Raw genomic sequence first — 20,886 nt, 5'->3', positions numbered from 1 at the left:
CCAAGGAGCAAATACCTTTCAATTTCATGGCTGCTGTCACCATCTGCAGTGATCTTTGAGCCCAAGAATATAAAATCTAACACTGCTTCCATTTCTTCTCCCTCCGTTTGCTTGGAAGTAATGGGACCAGTTGCCAACATCTTAGTTTTTTTATGTTCAGCTTCCAGTCAGCTTTTACACTCTCCTCTTTCACCTGCATCAAGAGGCTTCTTAATGTTTCTTTACTTTCTACCACATCAGTGGTATCATCGGCATATCTGAGATTTTTGATATTTCTCCCAGCAGCCTTAATTCCAGCTTTTGATTCATCTAGCCTGGCATTTTGCATGACATACTTTGTATATAAGTTAAATAAATATATAGCCTTATCATATTCCTTTTGCAATCTTAAACCAATCAGTTGTTCCATATTCAGTTCTAACTATTGCTTCTTAGCCTACTTACAGGTTCCTCAGGACACAAATAAGATGATCTAGTAGTCCCATCTCTTTGAGGACTTGTCACATTTTGTTGTGATCCACACAGTCAAAGGCTTTAGTGTAGCAAATGAAGCAGAAGTAGATTTTTTTTGAGCTCCCTTGCCTTCTTCATAATCCAATGAATGTTGACAATTTGGTCTCTAGTTTCTCTGCCTCTTTGAAAACCAGCCTATTCTGGTAATTCTCAGTTCACTTATTGCTGAAAAATGGGGATAATAATAGTACCTACTTCCCAGAGTTGTAGTGTTGAGGTCTAGGGGTGTTAGGAATCCCAAAATTCAAGGGCAAGTGACACAGGTCCTGCCTTGAATGAATTTGATCCAATCCTTCTTTCAGCCAAAGACAAGATTTATTAGAACACCAGTTGGGGTGAATGAGATTCCTAGTGAGTCTCCATTATTGGCCAGATTTTAAGAATCTGAGTGATTTAATGGGGGCAAGATGGACACTTATATACAGTGGTCAAGGAGTGGCCAGTAGCTTGGGTGACTGGGAGGTAACAGAGAAGGACCTGGAAAGGCCAGGTGCCCCAGGGGAATGCCAGGGACCTCAGCCGTATGAGAAAGTCCAGGGCCTTTTAGGGGTCCATCAGTAGTGCACCATCAGTACTAAGGATCAAATGAAATAATATTTGTAAAGTGCTTTGCAAACTTTAAAGTACTTTATAAATGTTAGCTATTATCACAAGTATAATGTCCTAATCTAGGAAGGTAATAGTTTCACTGTTTTCTGCTTCTGTTTTGGTCACCATACTTTACTATTGGTACTGATGGACAAGAAAAAGAAGACAAGCAGGATTATGAAGAATCTGGAAAAATAACACATAAAACTGGAAGGAGCTAGGGATAGTTAATCTAGAAAAAGGACTTAAGAAATGATAAACATCTTTCAATATTTGAAGGGCTGTCATGTAAAAAAAAATAGTATTCATCCTCCTTGACCCCAATACAGCTTTTAAGACAATTGACCACTTCTTCTTGTACACTCTTCACCCTTGGCTTTCATGACAATACTCTCTCCAGGTTCTCCTCCTACTTGACTCCTTTTTCAGTTTCCTTTGCATGTTCATTATCTATTTATTGCCCGGTAAGTGTGGATGTCCTTCAAAGCTCTGCCTTAGGCCCTCATCAAAGCTCCAGTAGGTTCAGTTATCATACTTAGATGATTTCCAAATGTATATATCTGTCTTGAATCTCTGAAGCCTGTCCTACATGGCCAAATGCCTTTTGGATATCTCCACTTATGTTTCCCACTTCAAATAAATGTTTCAATGCTCAAGGCTACACTTTCTACAAACTTCCCTATCTTTGTTAATAACACTAGAATCCTCTGAATTGTGTAGGTTTATAACCTTGGGGTCATGGTTGACTCTTCACTTTCTCACCTCCTGTATCCAGTTGGTTGCCAAATCTCATCGAATCTTGTACATTTTAATCCTTATCTTTGTTTAAGTTCCAGTTCAGGGTACAACTCCTTCATTAAGCTCCCTCATTCTTCTCCCTTCTGCCCCTAATCCATGTTCTTTCTCCTCCAATTTCCTTGAAAAGCTCCCTAATGGAAGGCAGGGACTTCATCTTCATCTTTGTATCCAAAGCCCCTTTCTTATAGTGGGGACTAAATAAATGTTTGCTGAATCAAACTGAATTAAAACATACTCATTTTTTAATATTTTAAAGATTGTAATATAGTAGACACACTTAGATGACATCTGCTTATTGTAGCAAAACAGAAAAGAATTTAAGGGCAAATTGAGAATTAGAACTGTCCGAAAATGAAATGAATCACCTCATGATAATAATGAGCACTCTGTCACTGCAAGTGTTTAAATAGAAATCAGAGGGCCATCTGGTGGAGGATTCCTGCACTGGATGAGAGGTAGGAACCTGATTTCTGATCTTCCTTCCAACTTTGCCATAATTTTAATATGTCTAACATCATAGTTTCCATTTGCCCTCTTTCTCCCTCTTGCCCCCACTACTGTTAGGAATTCCGGGAAGAATAGGGTTTTTTTTTAACCACGTACTATGTAGTCACAAAATTCCTGTCCGATCCACATGCATACATTCATACTCTAATATATTAGTCAAATACACGAACTCTAAATACTCTGTATGTATGCCAATGATTGTTACAGATGTTTCTTTTTATTGTTGTTTGTTTACCAAACACTGATTTTGTGGATACAATATTATTTCTACATTGATTACACAGTGTTTTTTTCTAGGTAGATAACAGTGTTTGGAGAACCGGCAGGAAATGCATTGAACATAGACATGCATGCAATCTTGCAAAGGCCTTGATTACAATTTCTACAGAGTAGTCTGGTCACTTATAAGGCTGGTTTCATTTCTCTTACATGGCTTGAATGCCACTGTGATTTATTGTTGTAGTCAACCTCTAGGGGCAGAAAATGAGTAAGAGTACAGTAATGATTGAAACATGGCAATTATACTTTGTTTTAAATATGGAATTTGTTTTCTAACATGGATGACTGGCCATATATTGACTGAAAATTGTGACAAGTCAAGTCACACACTTTTGAATAAAACTGATCTAGATATGCTGAATCGGAAAGACCTCACTCTTGCCAATTAGGACAGGAAGGAACAAGGAGCATATTGGACAGTTTGTTGAAAAATGTGTGTACAATGATTTTAAAACTAGCACCCAATTATATGTAGAAGTACACAAACTTATGTTGGATAGGGAATTAGTCAAGTATTATAATCTTGTATTTAAATGATCATGGAAACACTTCAGATTTTACTTCATTACATATTTTAACTTCAATTCAAAATTGTCTACACCTTTTGTTAATTTGGACAAAATACTCTTCCTAGTAATAACATGCTATTATTCCTCACACTAATATTATGGGTTGGTTTTCTGTCAATGTATTATTCTGAGCTCAATACATATTCTTGCTTAAGATGCCTTTATAGAAAAAAGCATTTTCCAGGTAGGCTTTCTCAGTCACTAGCACCTGTTTTCTTTCAAGTTGTAGTATAGGAATCAGTACGATTTATACTTTGTGTGTTTTTGGAAGAGGACTAATGCCAGTGTGACATACAGATCACAAATGAGAAATTTTAGTTTTTAGTGAATTAAATCTCTCTAGCTTTTGAAGTTCATTTCTTCTTTTCTTTTTCTTTCTTTTTTTTTTTTTTTGACTAGGCAATGGGGTTAAGTGACTTGCCCAGAGTCACACAGCTAGTAAGTGTCTGAGATCATATTTGAACTCAGGTCCTCCTGACTCCAGGGCTGGCGTTCTATCCACTGCGCCACCTAGAGGCCCCTGAAGTTAATTTCTAACATTAACGTATTGCTGATTGTTAACTGATGGAATTAGATGCAACGTCATTAGTCAGTCTTCTCTGTTTGCAAGGAGTTAATTTAAGTAGTCTGACATGTAAGAAATCAACTCAGAAAGATACTAAAGGAATTTATAAAGCATTCTGACTTTGGTTCCAACAAGCAGTTCACCAATTCAGAATGCAAGTAATGTGTTTCTCCTATGAGGAGTCCTAGCTTCATAAACCACATACTTGTTCCTACATTCTCTTGAATGTATTACACTCAGTGTGACCAAAAAACATCAGAGACTTCTTTTCTCCTCTTTCAACATCCTTGATAGAAGTTATCTACCCTGTTGCCAGATAATGATCTACCTTGATATTTTCAGGGGCGAACCTCTAAAAAGAGAATGGAAGGACACGCTGCTGCTCAAAGATCACCCTAACCACTGATCACCTTCAGATCTCCCAGAATACATACACAAAATCACTCATCCCAAGGATATCCAATGAGGTAGATAAGGAGGCAAGCCAGGATCTCTTTTCACAGAAAAGGAAACAGGCATAAAAGGCTAATGAGACCTCCCCAGAATCACACCATAAGTTAGTAGCAAAATATGAAGGAAAAATGCAGACTTCCTACAACTCACTCCAGTTCTTAAGGGCATGTCAAGTAGGCCCCCTCACATGACAGACGCAGCACTTCTCTGCTTTATTCTCAGGCCAATCTATCGCTCAGTATTTCTTAAGCACTTACAACGTGCCAGACATTGTGCTAGTTTCAGGGGATACAAAGACAAAAATGAAACAGTCCCTGCCCTCAAGGAGCTTACATTCTATGAAAAATAATCTATCTCCTTTTTCTCTTGGAAAAGTGTTAATCTTGTATTGCTCTGAGTCATAATTTTCCCTGGCTATGTACATTCTACTCTACTGTCCCTAGAACAGGATAGAGTTGACAGTAGAAGACATAGCTTTTCTTTCCTCTCAAATAGTTGCCTTATAAAATCTAGTCTTGTTTTAGATTAACTATATGATCTACATCACCTCTGGAATCAGATGTGGAAGAGACCTTAGGGATCATCTAGTCCACCTCCTCCCCTCACTTTATAGATTATAAAACTGAGACCAAGAGAGCTGAAATGACCTGCCCAAAGTCACCAGGTAATGATTGATGGAGGAGACCCAAAATCGGATCTTCTGATTCCACGTCTAGCATTCTCCCATCTGTCCCATTCCACTTCAGTCTCTAAGGTCTCTCCCAGCTCTAAACTTCTTTGTTCCAGAAATAAAAAGGATCAAAACATTTTACTCCAGTGATAATACTGCGCCTTCAGAACCCTACAATCCCTGGGGTCTTAACAATGGTTTTCACTGCCCTTGCCCAAGTTGATTCATTCCTATAAAACAAGAGGCTTATTGGCTATTTTAAACCCTGAATCTTCTGTCTGGTCCATACTACCCTGAGCACAAACTGAAAGAAAGCCGTATTTGACCAGACCTAGAACCTCACAAAGAGCATTAAACATCAGCTGTATTGAGGTTTTGGAGGGCCTCAGTTCTCCTTCCCCACTCCTACTTCTCTTGTGCCTTCCTGGCTCAAACCACCTTGTATTCTTTTTGTATAGGTTATGTATATGGTTATACATGTATATCTTGCTTCTCTCCCCCCCCCTTTGGAATGTAAGCTCCCCTGGGGACTGGGACTTTTTCTTTTGTCTTTGTATACCTAGTACTTAGCCTTATGCCTGGCACATAGTAAGCACTTGTTTGTTGATTGTATTTGTTGATTGACTGCTGGTTCCTCAATGCCCAGGTCTTTATTCCTCAAAGAGTTGGTATGTAAGACCTAAAAATAACCACTGTGTGAGCTTGGGCAAGTCGCTTCATTCTGGAAGTCAGTTTCCTCATCTGCAAAAAGAGGATTGAACCAAATGACCTCTAAGAGTCCCTTTAACCTCCAAATCTATGATCCTATGGTCTATTGATGTACTAAATTGTCTTCTCTTTAGACATACATATGTAGAGATAAGGAAGCTATTCTCAATTTGTCAAATTAAACTATTTCTAATTCCAATGTCTAGAAAATGATCAATTTATCAAATTGAGCCTCAGATGTAGAAATATATATTTATATTGTTATATATTATTATATATAAAACAGATGATCTATGAGAGATTTAGTTTTACATGACTGGTATTGTATCAAAGGAATCTGTTTTGTTTTGGGTTTTCCCCCCTCCAATGAGGTGGGTTGTGGGAGAGAGAAAATAATCAGTTAAAATCCATTTTCATCACTACTTGTGACCATTCTCTTTACTCTTCTTTGCCCAGCTATGATGGATAGAAATCAGAATATTTGTTATGATAAATCCAGTAGTGTTAGGGTCTCTCCATCACAAAGTGACTGAGTACTTTCTTGGCCAACATTTAGGATAGTTAATGAAAAAACCTGTTGCCACTCCACTGCTACTAAGTAGCTGGCGAAGTTGGCCACTACACCCCTCAAATGCTATCATATGTGATAAATGTGAACATAATTCTTTTAAGGAAATCATAACTAGCAATGCAGTATTATTGTGGGGCAGACTTTAGTATAACATACTCGGAAAGAGGCACTTACAATATGAGCATGGCAGAGAATTCCTACTATTCACACTTAGATTCACCTTTTATATTTGCCACAACTAAAAACTAAAAAGTAATTTCTTAAATTTGCATCTGTATACCCATTATCATGGCTAATCATCTGCTTTTGGTAAGCTATCAATGGCTTCAGGCCATTAATTGCCACAAGTAAATGGAAATAATTTTAATTTCCACAACAGCAGAAACCTAGGCTCAAACTGTTTCCCATGCCGCCACTGGTACTCAGGGCACAGGACCATACTTAAAACAAATCACTATTCTTTATAACAATGGCTTAAATGGAGTCCTAGGCAACAGATTTGTCCTCTTGTTCTTCTCTATTAATGTGTTTGCCTTCTTTATGAGTAATTCAGGGCATTGTTTTTCTTCAGTAAATCTCCCGGAGGTAGATTGAGCCAGGTGACAACCTAATTCACAAGTAGAGAAACTAAGGAACAGAGAAATTGACTCATGCAACCAACATCACCCAGATAAGCACAGAACCAGATCTGGAGCCCAAGGCTCTTGGACCCCCAGTTCAGTGCTCTTTCCGCTAGATTAGGCTACCTCCGGCATTTATAGCTGGGTTATTCAGAATAAGTCTTACTGAGATAGGTGGCTACACCTTTGTTCTACAACTAAGCCTTGGAATACTTGTGTAATCTGAAATATTAGCTATCTTTATAAACTTAAAACCACCTACCGAATTATGTGTGATTTAACAAAACAAAAACACAGAACCCAATTCATTTCTTAGTTATCCATGCTTTTGAATCAGAATCCCTGGGAAGCATCCAAGATGCATGAACATTCTTAGTTTATCTGCATTTTGAGTAAGGTCTGCATTTCTTGTCAGGGCTAAAAAATCCCTAACTGTACTGGAGGCTTGTGTTCAAAGGAGTTTTTTCAATCACCAAAAACAGAATTTTGATAGCACTTTAAAAAATATGCAACGATCACCCATGATTCCAGAGGACCCGGGATGTGCTGGAGCCAGCTCTAAGAGGCTTGAAAAGGCCATTGTTAAATTTTCAGTTTGGGCATTTCCACCAAAGAAATGAGCAATCCTACAAATCAGGGCTTGTGTTATTGTTCTATAGATTGTTTAGACTTAAGGAAGCATAAATAAGGCAGATGAAATCTAAAAGTATGTTTGCATAATTTTTTTTAAACTGGAGAGCCTGGTTGTTAAACATTTACCTATATTGTTTTATAAATATTGCCTGAGCTCAGCAGAAGCGAAGTAGAAGGCTCAGAGAATAAAGTCATCACTTGACTGAAGGCTAATTAACAATAATAATAGTGGCAGTAGTAGCAACTGGCTTTTATATTCATTATCTTATTTAAGTCTCACAATACTCCTACCGAAGAACAATGAGGAATCATGCTATGTACCTCCTGATGACATAAGCAAAGGACTCGGGGTGCAGAATGAGACATATTTTTGGGACATGACCTTTGAGAGAATTAGTTTTCTCTGGCTATGGTATTTTTTTTTAGAAGGAATCTGATTTGTTTTGGGTTTTCCCCTCCAATGGGGTAGGGTGTGGGAGAGAGAGAAGATAATTTGTTAATTATTTATTTTAGAGAACTATATCAATACTTGTTCTGGTTACTACTCTTGTGATGCTGTACTATTCAGGCTTCACCACTATCACCATTTCAAAGAAAGAAAAGTTAAAGATGAAGAGCCAGCTAAGAGACATCTTAGAAGCTGGCCACATTCCCTTCTCCCCAGAAAATGCCTGCTAGTTACCTCAGGTTCAAACGTTTAATCAAACAGCTGCTTTATAGCCTCCAAGATATACTTTTATTAGGACTGATTTTTGTTTCTCTCCAGAATACAACTGTTTCATTATCTTTAAACCAGTGGGTGCCTGATTTCTGAATCCCAAATCCCTGTGAGAATTGACCCAATCAGGCCATATTTCAAGCAATTCAGTAAACATGCCATTGCTGAATGCTGGACATCGCCCCTTCTATCAGATAAGTCTCATTCCTTTTGAATGCAATGTTTCACTATCACGTGTTCAAATTCTGCTACTAAAAAAACCCAACAACTTCCTTGTAGAGTTTGTTTTATTGTGCCAAGAATAAAAGAGAGATACAGCATGCCTCAGACCTAACACTGCACAATGGCTGTGGAAAAAACATTTCATGTTGCTGTAAGAGGAGGGTCATTTTCTTATCAGACCATTTGCAGAAGCCTGACTTTCATTTCCTAAATGCCATCAAAAAGGTCTCTTTGCAAGTCTTTATCCCTATCTGACATTCTAAATGCATGAATGGTGACACATTAAAGACAAATATGATCTCAAAACTTCCAACCTGCTACTCATTTGGTCTCCTGACGTGTCCTCCAAAGGGAGGAAACATAAAAAGGGACAAAGTCAGCTTTATAAATCCAAAATACATCCAACCTAAAAGGGGGAAAAATAGGGTGGGGAGGAGAGACTGGCAGGGGGAAATCCTTTATGTGCCATGTGGACTTTTGAAAGCATGCCCCCTTTTCTTCCCCAAAGGAGACTGCTCCAGTTGGGTGACTTGCCAACCACCACCAGCAGTTCCCACAATGCTCTGCAGCAGCACAGTCAGATAGCCAGGATTGACTGAACAATGCATAGAGCCCAAGGAGAAAGAGACAAAGGAAAGGTCATGGATAGGGGAGCTATGGACCTGGAAATTCAGGGACATTGTAAAAGTAGGAACAAATTTATTGGGAAGAAGGATGTCTACTCTTGAAAGTGCAGAAATGAGAGAGGGGAATTTTTAAAAAATTTCTAAAGAAAATCATTAAAATGGGATCTTGACAATGCACTTCAATGAGTTAGTTTAAAATAAAGATCTTAAGTAGGTTTATAAAACAAACCAGATCTCAACACATCCAACCTGGTAACAAATGAAAAGATACCGTTTTTTGCTTATTACTGGTATTGGTCAGGTGGGGGATAGGGAGAAGGGTACATAATGTAAAAAAAGAATTAGCACAAAGAGTTAAATTACTTTTTCTTAAACCCGTAGGTCAGATTGCAATGATCTCAACACTTTTTCCATCTCCCTGTGATGGAAATTCTAATAGACAACTGATCCTGATCTTACTAGGAAACCTCTTCTTCTCTTAGCTTGGACCTTCTTCCTAAGCTCAGGATTGTTGGTGTTTGCTCCTTCCAGGTTTTCAACAGATTCCAGGAGAGCAGGGCACAAGGAAGGGGGATAAAGGAGGTATAGGAGAGTCAGTAACCAAAAATCAATGTTCTGAGGAGTTCCTAGTTCCCAGAGCAAGACAGGTTTTCTTAATGGAAAAGAATAGAAGGATTACCTATTGGGAACTGAGCTAAGGCACTAAGACTGCAGCAGGTGGAAAGAACTTACATATTAACAAAAGGACCAAGCTTCACTGGGTCCCTGAGGAAGAGAGATGCTGTTCACAAAGTTGCCTTATTAGTAAAAATAAGATTTTTTTTTTTAAAAAAAGGATGAGAACATAAAATTGTTGAATCCTCATTTTTTTAAAGTAATATTTTGCTGTCCTCCCAGAGAGATTTGCTTCAGTTTTCAAAAGTTGTATGAGCTGTGTTTAGAGCAGAGTCTGGTGAAACATTCTGAGCACCTCTGGCTCATCCTGGATTCTTTTTGAAAGTGTTTGTTTTTATTTTCTTCTTCCTTTGCAGATAAAAAAATCCACTTCTCTCCCATTTTTGGCATGATTTCAAACCATCCAATAATCTCTGTCCTCCCACTTCCCCTCCCTCCTGCCCCCCCCAAAAGCCCAACGTGCGGCAGTTCTCTCGTATGTGATGCTTTGATCATCTCTTCATCATAGCTTGATAAATGTAGCCTGTTGGTTCTGCTTTTGCACTGTGTCAGCAAGAGGAAAGACACTGGATATGGCTATATCCACTATACCTTGGCAAAGCTCTGCATAAAGTTTCCTAAAATGAGAGACAGAGACAGAGGTAGAGAGACAGACAGAAACAGAGAGAAATAATTGTTAAATGTGTTCATAAGAAAAACAAATGTACCATGCTTTTTTTGGGGGGGGGTGAGGCAGTTGGGGTTGACTTGCCCAGAGTCACACAGCTAAGTGAGTGTTATGTGTCTGAGGCTGGATTTGAACTCAGGTCCTCCTGACCCCAGGGCTGGTATTCTATCCACTGCGCCACCTAGCTGCCCCTACCATGCGTTTTCTTACCCTTTTGTCCCCCAGCCTGCTTACAAAAATCACTTCCTATCCCTGCTTTGGCAAAAGTAGAGTCACCATGACACATGTGAATTAGGGTGTGGGTAAATCAGCATCTTCTAACTGTGCTCTGATTTGATTCTGGGTACCAGCTTCTAGTGCAAACTCAACACATTTATTCAGTCATCTTCATAAAGTACTTGGGAAATTGGCATTTAGTCTGATCTACTAAGTGAAGGGCTGTTTAGTGCCTGGGACACTAAGTGCGGGACTATAATCTAATCTCTCTGCTCGTCACCTCCCGTGTGCCCATGTGATCATAAGATCTCAGTTTTTGAGCTTTAGAGGTTCTTTAGTTCAATGCTTTCATTTTACATATGAGTAGATCAACATTTTCAACAGGTGCCAAGAAGACAAGGAAGGGTGACGGAAGAGGTACAGGTAGAGGCAGTGACTAAAAACTAATGCTCTGAGGAGGTGCTAGTTGCCAGAGCAAGACAAGTTTTCTTAATGGAAAAGAATAGAAGAGTTACCTATTGGGAACTGAATTAAGGCACTGAGACTGCAGCAGGTGGAAATAGCTTATACATTAACAAGAAGGCATTTAACATTGATAAAGATTTAAACACAATGGTTAAAGGGCTTGCCCAAGGTTATATAGGTGGCATCGGGCAGAGCTTGGGTTCGAACGCAGGTCTTCTGAATTCAAATCCAGTTCTCTTCTTGCGGTACCACGTTAACATCAGGCATAACTTCACAAAACTCTAACGGCTTTGCTTCCGAGGCAGACAAGGCAACAGTAGCAACAGTCAACACGCGATTCCAGGACTTTTACTAAGTCACCAGTACCGCTGGGAAGACCCTGGAAACCCAGCTGTTCCACGATGCGCCAAAATGTTGAAACCTTTTACAATATGAAGACTCTCCGGTGCTCTGAGTTGCTCCTTATGAACCGTATAGCTAAGAAAAAAGCATTTTTCTAGAGATGATGTAACGAGATGATGCAGAATGAGGAAAACTGGGCGAGTACGTCGAGGTAATTTATGGGTGCATGAGAAGGAAATGAATAAGAAATGAACTAATATCTTTAGATCTGCCTTCTCTTCAGAAAAGAACCTGCCTAGGAAGTATAAACTAAAGAGGCATGGCAGTGAGTGACAAGCAGGAAGTCGGGGAAATGGAGCTGGGACTGAAGAGTGTGTCACATCTATACTTCCCCATAGCTCATGGCAACATTAATTATTAGTCCATTACTTTTAACATATTTAATTTTATGTCCTTAATTTTTTGGAGGGCCGGGGAGGCAGATCTGTGATTTCAACATTATAGGAAACTATCTAGTGAAGAAGCTTCCTCTACCAGTGCAGATCAGCAAGTGTTCTGAAACCTAATAACAGTTGTCTGGGACACAGAGAGGTCAAGTAATTTTGTCCAGGCTTGCCTGGCCTGTATGCCTCAGAGGAAGGTCTAGAACCCAGGTGAGGCAAGTCAGTGTGAATCTATCAAGAGGCAATTTTAATAGGGATAAATGGAGAGACTTACAATTGGGTTTAACAAAATCAACTTCACAAATACAAGGACGAGGTATGGCTAGAGGTTCATCTGAAGTAGATCTGTGAGGGTTTTAGTGCATTGCAAGCTCATGTGAGCTGAATGTGATAAAGCAAGCAACAACACTAATATGACTTGAGATTGCATCGAGAGACATGGCATCCATGGAGATGACGGTTCTGTTGTCCTCTAGCCTGGTCAAACCATAGCTGGAGCGTTGTGCTCAGTTCTGAGAAACACATTTTAGGAAGACCAGTGATAAGCTGGAGAAAGTACAGAGGGTAGTTGGGCTGTGGAAGGGTTTCAGGTGCATGTTAAAAGAGGACTGGCTTAAGGAACTGGACAGTTAGTTTGGTGAAAAGAAGACAGAAAGGGAACATGATAGTGGTCTTCAGGTATTTAAAGGGCTGTCATGTAGTAGTAGGATTAGATTTTCTTTGGAAAATGCAGAAGTGAGGTCAGGGTGTAAAAGTTACAAAGACCTAAACTCATGTTTGATGTAAGGAAAAAAAATCCTCCATAATTAGAACTAACCAAAATCAAAATGCACTGCTTTGGGATGTAGCAGAGCGCCCCAGTGGGATTCCTCCTTATAGAAGGTCTCCAGGCAAAAGCTGGGTAATTCCCATGTGTCTCCTCCCATGGAGGAGAAGGAATTTAGGTTTGGGTTGAACTACAGAGGCTCTGAGGGCCCTTCCAAACTTGGGAGTCTGTGATTTTGTTACTTAAAGTTGTGACTTTTTCAAGGTTATCCAAACAAAGGAGGGGCTGATCTATCAGATTTATGAATAAGAGAAGAATTTATTAATAAATAAGAAATAGAGAGCATTGTGAGATATAAAATGAATAATTTTGATTACATTAAATAAAAAAAGTTTTTATACAAATAAAATCAATGTAGCCAAGATTACAAGGGAAGCAGAAAATTGGGGGGAAAATTTTACAGGCAGTTTCTTAGATAGAGGCCTTGTATCTCTAATATATAGAGAACTTTGTCCAATTCATAAGAATATGAGCCGTTCTTCATTTGTTAAATGGTCAGAGGTATGAATAGGCAGCTTTTAGAAGAAATTAAAGCTATACATATGGCCATACCAAATGCTCTAAATCATTATTAATTAGAGAAATTCAAATTAAAACAACTTTGAGATGCCATCTCATACCTATCAGATTAGCTAAAATGACATAAGGGGAAAATGATAAATGTTGGAGGGGAGCTGGTTCACTAATGCACTGTTGGTGGAACTGTGAACTGATCCAACCAGGTCTATTTCCCAAGGTGAACAGGGAAAAAGGAAAAGAACTTACATATTCTAAAATATTTATAGCAGCTGTTTTTGTGGTGGCAAAGAACTGGAAATTGAGGAGATGCCCATTAACTGGGGAAAGGATGAATAAGTTGTGGTATATGACTGTGATGGGACGCAGGTTGATTTTAGAAAAACATGTAAAGATTTGCATGAAATAATGAAGAGTTAAGTGAACCAGAATCAAGAGAACATTGTATACTGGTAACAGCAATATTGTTTGAAGAGTAACTGTGAATGACTAATCTATTCTGAGTAATATGAATATTCAAGTCAACTGCAAAGGACCTATGAAGAAAGATGCTATCTACCTCCAGAGAAAGAACTGATGTATGGAAGTATGTATTGTATGGTTTCACAGTTTGAGGTTGGGAGGGAGGGAAGGAACCACCTTGGAACTCAAAATGTTATAAAAAATATAAAAAAAACAAAACAAATGAGGGGCTGAGTTTCGGCCCCTGATGAAATGGTTTACTTATTACTGTCCTGTTAAAGCACAGCACCATCTCAGAACCCTCTGAGACAAAATTACTTTCTTAAGTTGGGGGAAGGTCCCTCTTTCTGATCCGCCTGACACTGCCAGCAGGTCTTCCTAAAACTATGTTTTTATAATTTCATGCTCTTGTTCAAAAACCTTTAGTGGTTCTCTGCTGCTTACAGGAGAAAAGGGAAATGGCTTCATCTGGCATTCAAGGCCTTCCAACATCTTCCCTACTATTTTCCAGTCCTAAATTCTACCATTTCCATACAACACCAAACAGCAAATAGGTCTACTTATAGTTCTGAGAACAGGCCTAATTCATTCTCAATTTTATACCTTTGGTCATGGTGTGCTATCCTCCTAGAGTTTCCCCTATGATCCTCTTCACTTTTCTGAAACAAATCTAATGTTCCCGACTCTAGCCCAGAGGTCTCACTCCTTCCTCTGAATCCTATGGCATTTACTGTCTGTACCACTTACTGGTGGCATTCTTCCCATTATTATCATGTATTTTTAGTTGATTTTTTTTTTAGTCTGCTCTTTCGCCCCAGCTAGATTATGTACTTAGAATTGGCAGCACGGTAAAAGAGAAGGAAAGTTGGACTTGGAATTTGAAAATTGTTGGTTGTATGACCTCTCTGAGCCTGTTTTCTTATCTGTAAAATAGGGATGATCATAGTCACACTTCCTACCTTGCAGGGTTGTGGTGGGGCGATCATTTTGTAAACCTTAAAGGACTATATAAATGAGACCTACCATAGTTATTATATGCTGCTTTTTTATTCCCCAAAACATCTCACACAGTGCTGAGCACACAGTAGGTGTGTACTAAATACTTGCTGAATGAGGGAGATAATCATACAATAAGAACCTATTATCAGTCTGTCCTAACAAAGGCAAAATGTAGTATCTGGGGCAGGCTTACTGGGCACATGCAGGAGCCCCGTTGACTTCAATGAGCCAGACCTTCAGCTCCTCATCAACCATGAAGTCAAAGCCAAAGAGCTGGAAACTCTGGTAGTGAAGGTGTTTGGTGCTGATTGCAGGCTCTATACACATAAGGCAGCTTCTGTAAAATTGAAAAAAAGAAAGAAATTTAGTAAGGAAGGAAACAAACATTTTTTGGGGGGGCAACTGAGGTTAAGTGACTCGCCCAGGGTCACACAGCTAGTAAGTACCAAGTGTTTGGTTTGAGGCTGGATTTGAACTCAGGTCCTCCTGACTTCAGGGCCAGTGCTGTATCCACTGCGCCGCCTAGCTGCCCCGGAAACAAACATTTACTAAGCATCTACTATGGACTAGGTACTGTGCTAAGCACTTTACAAATATCATTTCATTTGATCCTTACAACAATCTTGGGAGGTAGATGCCATTATTATCCCCATTTTATAGCTTAAGGGAATGGTCACACAGTTAGTAAGTGTTTGCGTTCACATTCGAATTCAGATCTTCCTGAGTTCAGTACTTCATCTACTGTGCCACCTAACTGCTTTTAGGAAAGCTTAAATTTCTGTTGTTGTGTTATTTAGTCATTTCTTTTGTGTCCAACTCTTTGCGACCCCATTTGGGTTTTTCTTGGCAAAGATTTTGGAGCGGTTTGCCATTTCCTTCTCCAGATAATTTCACTGATGAGGAAAATGAGGGTTAAGTGACTTGTCCAGGGTCACACAGCTAGTAAGTGTCTGAGACGGGATTTGAACTCAGGAGAATGTCTTTTTGACTCCAGGGCTGGCTCTTTATCCACCGCGCCACCTAGTTGCCCCAGTAGATTTCAGTAGGTAGGCAAATATTAAGTGTTAAGAGAGGATTTTACATGAAGAGCTCCAGTTTAATAAGAGTTAAGAAGTGGGTAGTTAGTATAAGTCTCATCCTCCTCCTCCTTTGACATCAAGGTTAAGTAAAGAACCAGAGGCCAGATTCAAACCACAATTTTCCTGACTCCAAGTGCAGTACTCTGTCTATTATTTCTTCTCTTCTATTTCCTTTTCCATAGTTAGATACCACCAGATAATGAGAACCAACCAACCAATAATTTTTCCCCCAAATCCTGAAATTGCCAATGTGTTTAACTACGGCCAAAGTGCTATTTCTTCGCCAGTCATTAAAAACCAAAACCAAAACACCAACTTAAGCACACTTTCAAAGCTTCACTCTTCAAGTACTTAGAACTATATATTACTTTATCAAAGAGAATACTTTCTGTGTATTTTCGGCATGAGAAAAAGGAATCTGAACAAAATCCTTTTTGTAAAGCAAAACAAAAACACTGCTCTTTCCCAGTGAATGGACGATATGAAAAAGAAAAGCAGACTCAATCTTCTTTTCCTTCTCTCTCTCTCTTTCCTTCTTTCTTCCTCTTTCTCTCTTTCAATTCTGGAACTGTGATTTCATCAGTTTAGTAAATTCCTGATGAGGAAGCCCAACCAGTGCAGACATAAAACAGCTGTTTAATTTATAATCTTAAGAGAGCTGCCTGAGGCACTGACAAAGATGTGAGATTTCAACCCAGGACTTCTTTGGTCTGAGGCCAGCTCTCTTTCCACTTCACCATGCTGCTTCCAGACTGAATCATGATAATTTATCACCAATTCAAAGTTCACAGGATCTAGAGGTCATATAGTCCAATACCCTCCTTTTTCAAAACCGAGGAAGAGAGATGAAGTGATCTACCAAAGGTCAAACAGGTAGGAAAGCAGTAGAGTTGGCATTTGAATTCAGGTCTTCTAAATCCAATGCCAGCTCTCTTTCCACTATATAATGGTGTTTTGTTTTTTTTTTGGTGGGGGGAGGAGACAATTGAGGTTAAGTGACTTTCCCAGGGTCACACAGCTAGTAAGTGTTTGAGGTCGAATTTGAACTCAGGTCCTCCTGATATTAGGGCCAGTGCTCTATCCACTGTACTACTTACCTGTCCCTATATCATGCTTCTTGGTAAAGATACGTTTTCAAATTTTCTGAGAGTCAGATCCCATTGCACTGCTATATCAATACTGGACTGAAGAATGTAATAAAAAAAAAATCTAAGTGTTATTGCTTAATCTCATTTGGAGATTTGAATGAGTTAACATATAAACATGATCTTGAAAAAAAAGAAACAGGTTTCCATTGGCTAGCTTGAATTTTATTGGATGATGTTCCATAGGTTAACCTCTAACCTCTGAGAACCAAGCTGCACAGAGACCTATAAGTCCAGTACAACTGAATTCTGGAGTCTGATAGTAGAGTGTATGTTTCTTTCTTTTTGTGTGTGTGTGTGTGTGGGGGGGAAGGCAGGCAATAGGGTTAAGTGACTTGCCCAGGGTCACACAGCTATTAAGTGTCAAGTGTCTGAGGCTGGATTTGAACTCAGGTCCTCCTGATTCTAGGGCCAGTGCCCTATCCACCGTGCCACCTAGATGCCCACCAGTAGAGTTTATGTTGACATGTAATATGAGTTGAAAAAGAAAAAGGTAAGAGAATAAGGAAGACTGAATTAACATTTTAAACTGGGCAATTAAAAGACTTATTGGCACTTTAAAACAAATTTATTTCTATGACTATGATTTTGCTGATTGCTCTGATTACAACTAATTCCTCCTATTAGCCCTCTGCAAGAAGGAAGGTAAATTATTTCAAATGTCTGATAACAAAACAAAAGGAGATGAAAGCCCAACTTGTTTGTTTTAAAGATATATATTACTTCTTCTATAATTAGATACCAACAATCAGAGAAACACCTCTAATTTTTTTCTAAAGTCTGAACTCAATAGCATTATGAAGAGACAATAATATGACCTGTCTTCTAACACCCAATCAGTTGCTAAGTCTTATCAGTTTTACCCCCTTAACACCTTGCCCATCAGTCCCTTTTTCTCCATGTACGTGGCTACCACCTTAGTGCAGGCTCATCATCATTTTTCTTCTGTACTATTGTAAAAAGGCCCTCACTCATCCCTGCTTTCAGTCTTCCCCTCTTTCCCATCCAACCTCCACATAACTGTCAAAAGACTCTTCCTAAGTCACAGGTGTGCTAAAAAAAAGTCTTCAGTGGCTCCCAATTTTTGAGTATAAAACATTGAACTTCTCATCATGGCATTAAAAGCTCCAATCTGGCTCCACCCTACATTTTTAAAATGTGTATCACTCCTCACTAGGTACTCTGTATTTCAGTTAAATCGCACCAGTAACTGTTCCATGAATTCAACATTCCATATCTCACCCCCATGTCTTACCATAGGCTATTTCCTATGCCTGGAATTCTCTGCTTCATCTCCACTTCCTCAGAATATTTAGTTCCCTTCAAAGCTCAGCTCAGGTGCCACTATATACATGAAGCCTTTCTTAATCCTTGCTAGTGCTCCCCCCACCCAGTTTGCTTTCTTTAAATTTTTTTTTCAATTATCAAACATTTCTTTCTCCTTTCCAAATTATCTTTTAAAACATTCATGTTATTTTTTTCATATGTCAAGCACTTTTCTTCTTCCTCTCACTTCCCCCATTGGGGAAAAAAAATACAGAACCCCTGTAGCAGATAAGCATATCTGTTTACATGTAAGCCTCAGTGGAATGCAAGCTCCTTGAGGGAACAGACCGTTTCGTTTTTATTTTTACATCCTGTGTATTGTTTGGGATTGCGATAATTACCACATCTTTTATTGCTTGGGATTATGATAGCTGACATTTTTAGAATTTGGATGAAGGTACAGATGGAAAGCTTATCAGATCTGAAGATGACACAATGTTGGGAAGGATACCTAATACAACAGATAACGAAGTCAGAAACCAAAAAGATCTCAACAGACTAAAACACTGGACCAAATTAAATAAGATTACATTTTAATAGGAATAAATGGAAAATCTTATACTTGATTTTTTAATTTATCCCTTTACGAGTTTCCTTCAAGGCTCAACTTAGGAGCTACTTCCTGGAGGAAACCTTTCCTCATACACCCAGTTACTAGCAGTTCCCACTCAAATTGCCTTTTATTTACTTATCTATATACATGCTCCCTTCCTCGCTCCTCCCTCCATCTACTCCTCATCTAAGTTCCTTGAAGGCAAGGACTATTTTGATTTCATCCCCCAAACCTAGCGTAGCTCCCAGCACATACTCAAATGCACCTGTGATCTCATCATTTGGCATAGCCAGAATCTATTTGCTCATTTTCTTCCCCACATAATCTATGAGCTGCTCTGAAGCTGCTTTACAGAACAGTGTCAGCTATGAGTTGCTGTCAACAGCTTAGTCTTAAAGCTCAACATGAGTTCCTTTTAATAATGCAGACAGCGCCCCCTCCATGTCTGCACATCCTGTGTGGCTCTTGTCTGTATCCTATAAGCTGGCCACAGGGGGAATCCACTGCATATGCTAGAAGCCTACCTCCAGACACCTCAAGGATATCACTGCAGGACGTACCCCTTAAGGATATATCGTAATCCCGTTCTTCAGACCTCCTTACTGTTTATATGTTGCTGCTTATTCACATTCATTAGGAACTCTCTCTAATGCCCTTTATGTGGTAATCAGTTTTAATTCTTTAGAAAAAGTTGCATTTTCTAGGTGCCACATAGAAATGCTGGTAGAATGTTGGAATTAAAAATATGGGCATTTGCTTACCTGAGAAGCTTGGGGGCCATTTCCCAAAGGCAAACCAGCCTGCCCTCCCCAAGGCAAACCAGTTCTTGTCCTCCTGTTCAACTCTGGACCCAATTCCTTGACCATCTGCATTGCCTGTCCCAAACATATATTCAACAAATACTTAGTAAGCATCTAATACGTAATAGGCAAGGAAAAGATGTAGTAAGTGCTTAATAAATGTTTGTTGAATTTAATCAAATAAAGGAAAGCTGAACTTGTTTCAGAATTCAGTCAAGATGTCTGAGCATCTTAATCTAATCATCCAGGTCTCCTCTAAGCATGTAGGGAGTAGGTGGGGGAGGGTGGGCAACCTTCTCGCTCCAACTTCACATCATATTTTCAAAGACTTGGTACCATTTATAAATTTGCTTGCACTTTTCTTGTGTTCTTACTATGTGAATATCATGTATTGTTATACATATTTGTGTTATTTTTAAGCTCCATGAAGGCAAGAACTGCATTTTATCTAGATTTTGTATGTTTCCCAAGGTATAAGCACCATGCTTTACATATACTAGCTACTAAATAAATGGTTTTTAATTGAATTGATGCGATTATGCTGCAACTTAAGAACTATTTCTCATATGTCTAGGAATATAAATTCTTCAGTTGTTAGAGAAGGAGGGATGGCAAGGAACAAATTTTAGATCTTTTGTAAAGGCTTTGGGTAGATGACTTATCACTGATAGCATGTGTTATATGTCTGTAACACAGACATGTTAACACATGTCTATGAGGAACCCTCCAGATTAGGTCAAGATAGTATGGCTACCCAGGCCATTTGTTCCCCAGAAAGGTACAACTGGTGAGGGAAACATGCTGTGTTTGTGGAAAAGACTCAGCAATCTATAACAGCAACTTACGTGAACTTAGCAATGAAATTAAACAGGATTTCAATTTGTGCCTAGGGTCCTTAAATCTCAGGATCTCAGTTCACACTGCTGAAGCAGAAGGTCTGCAGTGTGTTTGTAACCAGAGAATTTAAAAAAATTCAACTAAGAAAAGCATACTATCAACTAATGGGTGTAACAGTTACATTTCTGCTAAAAATCTACATCTTAAATGTTTACCACCTGAAAAAGATGGACTTCAATATCAGCAGCTAATGGCTTAATAACAAGCCTCTTTGTATTGTTAAAACCTCCCACAAGAGCATAGCCAAAATCTATTTGCTCATCTTCTTCCCCAATACACATAATCTATAAGCCGCTCTGAAGCTGCTCTACATAACAATGTCAGCTATAAGTTACTGTCAACAGCTTAGTCTTAAGGCTCAACATAAATTCAAATAACAACCCTAACTTATATTCAGAACCTTTGTAAACTAAGAGAAGCCCAAAGCCTGTCAAC

At 39.0% G+C, this 20,886-nt stretch overlaps 1 protein-coding gene across 2 annotated transcripts in view; it reads right to left on the bottom strand.

Annotated features, from left to right (window-relative positions):
* Window positions 1-8,461: 8,461 nt before the first annotated feature.
* TTL (tubulin tyrosine ligase) overlaps window positions 8,462-20,886 on the bottom strand; it is a 50,279-nt gene continuing 37,854 nt past the window's right edge. Inside the window, exons 7-8 of one of the 2 annotated variants that reach the window (XM_020987509.2) lie at window positions 14,845-14,988; window positions 8,462-10,332 (exon numbers count right to left, since the gene is read on the bottom strand). In XM_020987509.2, the coding sequence (XP_020843168.1) occupies window positions 10,218-10,332; window positions 14,845-14,988 (259 nt within the window). In that variant the 3' untranslated portion in view covers window positions 8,462-10,217. Of the gene's footprint in view, window positions 10,333-14,844; window positions 14,989-19,515; window positions 19,630-20,886 lie in introns of those variants that run through there. The other variant, XR_002324756.2, reaches the window with a different exon arrangement.

The sequence above is a fragment of the Phascolarctos cinereus genome, unplaced genomic scaffold (genome assembly GCF_003287225.1).
Source record: "Phascolarctos cinereus isolate Bilbo 61053 unplaced genomic scaffold, phaCin_HiC Scaffold_2;HRSCAF=192, whole genome shotgun sequence".
In the NCBI taxonomy this organism is placed as follows: Eukaryota; Metazoa; Chordata; class Mammalia; order Diprotodontia; family Phascolarctidae; genus Phascolarctos; species Phascolarctos cinereus.
The sequence above is the reverse complement of the archived record's forward strand: the minus strand, read 5'-3'. Positions and strand labels throughout refer to the sequence as shown.